The sequence below is a fragment of the Cnephaeus nilssonii genome, assembly GCF_951640355.1.
Source record: "Cnephaeus nilssonii genome assembly, chromosome: 4".
NCBI lineage: Eukaryota > Metazoa > Chordata > Mammalia > Chiroptera > Vespertilionidae > Cnephaeus > Cnephaeus nilssonii.
The window spans coordinates 18,844,007-18,851,496 of record NC_137075.1 but is presented as its reverse complement, the minus strand read 5'-3'; the positions used below and the strand labels follow the sequence as shown (position 1 = coordinate 18,851,496).

The 7,490-nt window shown below is 50.4% G+C and overlaps 1 protein-coding gene across 1 annotated transcript; it reads left to right on the top strand.

The window, feature by feature from the left end:
* Positions 1 to 573: 573 nt before the first annotated feature.
* On the top strand, positions 574 to 1,965 carry SSTR1 (somatostatin receptor 1; the record flags this gene model as incomplete). The annotated part of the gene is made up of 1 exon (XM_079769779.1): positions 574 to 1,965. Exon 1 carries the CDS (start codon positions 793 to 795, stop codon positions 1,963 to 1,965), a length of 1,173 nt encoding a protein of 390 aa, XP_079625905.1. The 5' UTR covers positions 574 to 792.
* Between the last annotated feature and the right edge of the window lie 5,525 nt (positions 1,966 to 7,490).

Below are 7,490 nucleotides of genomic sequence, written 5' to 3'. Positions count from 1 at the left end.
GGAGCCTCTGCGGCGGGTCCGAGGAGCTGGACGAGCGGGGCGGGAGGTGGGGCTGAGGTCCCCGGACCCTGGGACCCCAGTGGCGTAAGGGCTCCCTTGGGGCGGGGCAGCAGCTGAGCGTAACTGAGATGAACTCCGGACACCTCTCTATGCCTGGGGGTCCCCTTCAATCTCTGCCTTGGATAGGGGCCGGGTCAAGGGGCAGAATCTACACCTTTGGCTCCCACCCACCCTCCAGAAAGGCGGAGAAACTCCGCAGGTCCCGGTGAGGGGTGGATAAAGGGTGCTGCAGGGCAGCCCTAGAAAAAAAAACAAAAAATAAAAAATAAAATAAAAAACTACTCGGATTAAACCGAGCGCGGGACTGGGAAACATACCAAATGGGGAGAGGTGATGAGCCTCCTATATAGCTTTCTCTTTCTCTCCCCCTCCCCTTCCCTTTCGTAGCTGCTGACGCGCTGGTGGTGCTTATTAATCATTCACCAGCCCAGAGCGCGCCAGTTAATGGCTGTGCGGCTCGGGGCTCCAGTCTCCCGGCTTCCCCCCCTCGGCGCTAGCGGGTGGCCGGGCGCCCGGAGCGGCGAGCGGCTGCGCGCCGGCAGCAGTCGGGCCATGCGTCCCGCGGGCGCGGGTCGGAGCCGCGCTCCCGGCAGCCGCGGGGCGCTGCCCTCCGGCGCCGGGCGGCAGTGAACGGCGGGCAGACGGCCAGGGGGCCCAGTGAGGGCGCCGGCGGCGGGGGCCCAGGAGAACTCCCCAGCCCCAGCAGCCCCGCGGTCCCCCCCTTCCGCGGAGATGTTCCCCAATGGCACCGCCTCCTCTCCCTGCTCTCCCGGCCCCAGCGCGGGCAGCTGTGGCGACGGTGGCGGCAGCAGGGGCCCCGGGGCCGGCGCCGCGGACGGCATGGAGGAGCCCGGGCGGAATGCATCCCAGAATGGGACCCTGAGCGAAGGCCAGGGCAGCGCCATCCTCATCTCCTTCATCTACTCCGTGGTGTGCCTGGTGGGGCTGTGTGGGAATTCCATGGTCATCTACGTGATCCTGCGCTACGCCAAGATGAAGACCGCCACCAACATCTACATCCTGAACCTGGCCATCGCCGACGAGCTGCTCATGCTCAGCGTGCCCTTCCTGGTCACCTCCACGCTGCTCCGCCACTGGCCCTTCGGCGCGCTGCTCTGCCGCCTCGTGCTCAGCGTGGACGCGGTCAACATGTTCACCAGCATCTACTGCCTGACCGTGCTCAGCGTGGACCGCTACGTGGCCGTCGTGCACCCCATCAAGGCAGCGCGCTACCGCCGGCCCACTGTGGCCAAGGTGGTGAATTTGGGGGTGTGGGTGCTCTCGCTGCTGGTCATCCTGCCCATCGTGGTCTTCTCACGCACGGCGGCCAACAGTGACGGCACGGTGGCCTGCAACATGCTCATGCCCGAGCCCGCCCAGCGCTGGCTGGTGGGCTTCGTGTTGTACACATTTCTGATGGGCTTCCTGCTGCCCGTCGGGGCCATCTGCCTGTGCTACGTGCTCATCATCACGAAGATGCGCATGGTGGCCCTCAAGGCCGGCTGGCAGCAGCGCAAGCGCTCCGAGCGTAAGATCACCCTGATGGTGATGATGGTGGTGATGGTGTTTGTCATCTGCTGGATGCCTTTCTATGTGGTGCAGCTGGTAAACGTGTTCGCGGAGCAGGACGACGCCACCGTGAGCCAGCTGTCGGTCATCCTCGGCTACGCCAACAGCTGCGCCAACCCCATCCTCTACGGCTTCCTCTCAGACAACTTCAAGCGCTCTTTCCAGCGCATCCTGTGCCTCAGCTGGATGGACAACGCCACGGAGGAGCCGGTGGACTACTACGCCACCGCCCTCAAGAGCCGCGCCTACAGCGTGGAGGACTTCCAGCCCGAGAACCTGGAGTCCGGGGGCGTCTTCCGAAACGGCACCTGCACGTCCCGGATCACGACGCTCTGAGCCGGGCCCTCTCAGGGGGAGGGGGCGGGGGAGGACCCAGGGAGGCCGGGTGTGAGGGGTGGAAGTATCCTCCCCCAGGGGTCAGGGTGCGGGGTGGCCCAGTGGGGAGGGGACGCCGGGGCGCTCCGGGCTTCGGATTCAGAGACCTGGGAAAGGAGCGCGGCAAAGGTGGCATGGGGCGTTTGGCTTGCAAACTGGGAAGGCTTGCGAGAGGCCCCCTTCTCCACTCTCCCGCCTTCCTACACTGCGGTTGTACTTCTGCACCCCCTAGGCTTCCCACTCTGCGACTTCGATCTTTCCTTCCGCGCAGCCCTGCCGGTGCAGATCGCGAACCCTTTCGCGTCTCCAACTCAGGCCGCCAGCCGCGCTTTCTGTGTGTTGAAGCCCAGCCACGGGTTTCCCCAGGGGTGAGTCCCCAGCTGGCCCTCAGCCCCGCGCCGCCCCGCCCCGCCGCGCCCCTTCGCCGGCCGGATTCAGCCTGGTGCCCCTAGCGGGGTCCCTGGAGCCGCGCGCTCTCCCCCGGGCACGGCCCTACTCTACGGGGAGACGGACCTGAGAGTGAACTGGGCAGCCCGCCCTTTCTCCTGCTCCACAGCGCGGCTGCCGCGCCCTCCGAGCCCCTTCGCCACCCCCACTCCACCCGGAGCGCAGCCAGGTGCTTAGTGAAATCGGTCCCGCGCAGCGAACCCCGGGCACGGCGCAGCTCCCAGCCAAACCCCTCTGTGGAGCCCAAAGGAGCGGAGAGCGAGGACCGAGGTTGGGGACGGGAAGAGGGATTGTCACGGAAGCCTCCGCCTCCAGCCCTGCGGACCGCCGGGCTTTAGGTTTCAAAGACCCGCACTCCTGGGCGCTGGTCTGCCTTAGGCCGCCGAGGGCAGGGCGGACTTCCCCCCGGGGCCGGTTGGGAGCGTGGCTGCAGCTACACTAGGTTGTATCCCTCACCCCAACACCAGAGGTGCAGCTCTAAGAGTAGCGACAGACTCAGTGTCCGGGGCTCCGGCTTATCTCTAAGACACAGCCCTGGGACAGAGCCCTGGCCCATCCCCACTGTGCCGCCGCCACCTGCAGGCTAGAGAGCGTTGCCCCTTTCAAGCGGTGCCTAATAAGTTATGTTCTTGTTTAACATATTTATTTATTTATTTCTGGTGTTTGAAAATGTCTCTGCTTTCCTTTTCTCTGTTTGCCAAGCCCAGGGCTTTTTTTTTTTCTTCCCCCAGGACACGGAGGGTGAGGGTGAAGTGTGTGTGTGTCTAAGGCCCCCTCAAAACCTCTCCTCTTTGCTGGGTCCTCTTTTATTATCCTTTTCCAGCCTTTCTATTTTTGCTTGTATCCAGTGAGTTTGGAGATTTTGTTGTAGTTTTCTTATATGGTCTCTTGTTTGTCTTATAATAAATAAACGATTATGTGGGTTAGTCTCCTCTCGGGCAGAGTGAAAAGCCGGGTACTCCTTGCTTTCAACATCACCTTGTATAGGATTTGGGGATGCATAATATACATTTACACATTATATATGTTTGTTTATCTTGCTCCATTGTCACGAGTCCATAAAATAGCTCCTAAATAGGGCCACTAACAATGACAGGTGTGAGGCTGGCTGAAACACTTTCAGAGAAGGGGGTTCAAGCAGCACTCAAACTTGGAACTCAGAAGTCTGATTCAGATAGACTTGATCCATGTTGAGGGCGTGGGGAGGGCCGTACCTCAGCCCCTACTTCCTCTAGTTTTCAGCATGGGTGAGTCTAACACACAGTCTAGTTCACATCTTTATTCTTTTAAAGACATTGAAAATGGAGTAATTTGTGTCTATGTTTAATCTTACAAACTACATTGGAAGCCTGAGCAGGGCAAGGACCAATAATTTTACTTCTTTGTATTCCTGTATTATTTTAGTATACTGGCTTGTACATAGTAGGCACTAGATACATGTCTGTTGGTTGAGTTAGCCAGAGTGCATTACAATGATCAACCGGGAGGTGGTACATCTGGGGCTCTCAGGGTCTACCATTGACATGATACACAATGGTTGAGATCACTCTGGAAAAATATGTTTCTGTATATTTGCTTCAAGAACATTGTGCTTTCCTGAAAGCAGTAACCAAGAGTTCAAATGCCCCTTATGTTTAGTTTAAACTAATTAACAAATATGCTTTTGGTTCTAAATCAGAAAGTTTCAGTCTGTCCCTTAATAATAATATATGTTATTATTCTTTTGAAAAATAGATTTTTACAATATCTTTATTGTTGAAAGAAATACATATGTCCTCTTCCCCCCCCCCATTGACCCCTTCTAGCCTGCCCCCATTCCCCGCCCTCAGCCTTCACTACCCTATTGTCTGTGTCCAAGGGTTATGCATACAAGTTCTTTGGTTGCTATCTTCCCACCCACCCACTCCCATCTTCCCTCTGAGATTTGACAGTCTGTGGAAAATAGATTTTTAACTGGTTAAGAACAGTGAAATTTACAAATCAAAATCGTGATCATTAACCTCTTAAGAAGATACAAATCTAGTGCTCTTAACCTGTTACCATTGTAATAGTAACCAAATAAACAAACGTGTTATGTTGTTTCAAGTTGTCTGACTTTGCCATTTGAATTTTACTATTTCAACGGATTACCTACACACACACACACACACACACACACACACACACACACACACACTCATTGGCTGAGTTGCTTTATGTTCCACTTAGATTTTTAAGAAGAAAGATTTCAGATTACCTTTGGACATTTCTACCAAGATTAAGGTTACAGCTTGAAATATGTTTTTTAAGAAAAGTCTATTCATTGAGAGAGGGGAAACAAACAAACTTTGAGTGATATGATTAGGAAGCACTGTACTAGGTTGCACTCTCTATGCTTCTCTGTTGTCACCAAACAACTATGGGATATTTCAGTCTCTCAGAGATTAATCGCTGTCTGCCCACATTTATGGCCTCACACTTTTCTGTGGGAGCTAAGTAATTGCTGATTTACATCCCAGGGAAAGATCATGTAAAGAAGAGAAAAGTTTGCCTAAAGGCGTTACAGGGAGCAATGGGTAAAAGAAATAGAAAAATTAGATTTCAGCATAAGAGGAGAAAGCCATATTTTATGCTTTGCTCAAGAATTGTCATTTCCATCCCTGAAAGAATTTTTAAGAAGGTACCAGAAGAGTATCTTTTAAAAAACAGACTTAAAAGACTTCTTAGAGCAGTTTTCTTTTCATAGCAAAGTGATTGGAATGGAGTGTCTTCAGGGGAGGCAATATCAGTGATTCCAGAATCAGCGGTGGGGGTGTGTGTGGGTGCAGTTGTGTCTGTTTCAAATACCTTCAAATGTCCTGTAATTCTAGGCTTTGTACTTCTATATATTATCTCAACATGAATAAACGTAGCTGGACTTTTGTCTTATTATTTTTAAAAGCTATAGCAAGGTGGCAAATTGAGCTCATAACTTAGATGTGCAGAAAAACACTTGTTATTTTGGTTTTAACTAATCTAAACATTATCCCAAGCCCCTTCCAACTCGCCAGCTGGGAGAAAAAAATATTAAATAGGTATTCAAACATCCAATTGAACTGATCATTTAAATAGCCATTTTCAAAATTTTATTTAAATCAGTTTAGACAGTCGCTTAGCTGGCCTCTTCCTCCTCTTTCACCCCTGAGGTAGGTTTAGAGGGAAGGGGAAGAGGCTTTATGCATCCTAGTGCAGGAGGGGATGAGGTGGGGACCTGGAAAAGGGACCTCTCTGCCCTCTGCTCTCTGAACACCTGGGTGATTCCCGGCTGCAGTTTGTTGAAATCCGGAGCCTGTGATCACCTCTCAGCGTGGTGAGGGCTGTACCTCAGCTCCTGTGGGCTGCAGCCCTGTCTTCCCTGCCCCATACAGCCTGGTGGCCTACCCCAGCCTCTGCCAGGAGTGACCTCACCCTGCTGCAGGCAGCCCTGTGGTGAGCCTCTTGGCTCAGTGACTAGAAGGGATCTAGGGTAGCTCTAGACTGGTGACCCTCGGGATCTCCTCTGTCTGATATATATTTCTGCAGCTCCAGCAGAGGTCTTTTGCCTCTCTCCTTACCTTTGTCAACTTCTCTTATTAAAAGCATTCCACACACCCCACATCTCATTTGCATAGAGGAAAATCTTAAATCTTGGCCTTCGATGTGCTAAAGTAGGAAAAAATGATTTAGCAAATTTCTGTGCAACCCCACCCCCACCGCTTCAGCTGATTTCCAAGCCTTTTTTGTGTTGCTTAGCACTTAAGGACAAGCCCTCTCCTATCCTTAGGTGATGAGCCTCACCTCAGGGTGAGAGACTACAATGAAACATGATTTACCAATTCAGTTAAAATGTATCAGTTCAGTGTCTATGAACTATTATGTCTTACTGGTGACCTCTGTGTTCCCAGGATACAATCTGCCAGGCCATCTTCTCACACAATACCCCCAAAAGGATTACGTTGGGAACTTTGATGGCTCATTCAATTTAACCCTGACCATTGTACGAAATGCCGAATGTATGGTTTTGGCCTGAAAAAGAAGGCAAGGAGTACCTTGGAGAATATTATGGACAATACATTTAAAAAATTGTGACATATTTCCAACTTATTTGTGTTTCCAAAAAATAGAGATGTCATAGTCAGTCTTCTAAAATCACTTTGGTAATATGGTTATACTTGGCAAATTTTGCTCATTACCTCCTTTATTCCAATTACCACATCAGAGAGATTAGGTACTCAATTGAAATGATTGGTAGATGTTCTAAATAATCGTTACAGTGGTGTATGCTTTAAAAATACAGTATTACAGAGTCTATGCTGATCCCTTGTCCCACCATGCACTTTGAGCCAATAAGATCCTCTTCTACGAGTTCAGATGGATAGCTAGCTTTTCATTCAACATATTTCAGTTCCTTAAAAGAAGACAAAGAGGTTTAACATTATTACATGGTACCCCTAGACTAGAGGGAGTCAGGCACAGGTATAATATTAGTGATTATTTACTATTTTGGTCAATATCTGGACACAGGGCATTATAATGAAACCTAATGAAATGACTGTGTTAGGGATGATCAGATAGTCTGGCTTCCAATTTCAACTATAAAGGAAAGGAAGGTGTTTCTGCAATGTTAACAAAGTTGAGGAGGCCTGTGAACAGAAATAACCAATTCAAACTAAAATGTAAAATACCTGCTTGTCACACTGCTGGGTAGAGAAGAGCATCACCTAAAAAGGAGATATAATTTTAAATAGAAATCCTTTGGTAAAATGTCCACTTTGATAATAAACTTATTATTTTTTTTGTGCAAACATCTATTAAATCTTATTAGCCAAAAGTTGGAAGTATACACACATTTAAGAATGGGACTGCAGGCATGATCCCAAAATTCTTTGACATAATAATGAGCTCAAAACTTTAAAAATAAATATCTCTTTAAGCCAGATTGAGTCCTGTCTTCAATTTTGAGTGGACAAGAAGCATAAAAAGAAATGAGATGTGGAGAATGCTATCAGCTAACACCTTTCTCTGCAGTGGAGTTCAACTCC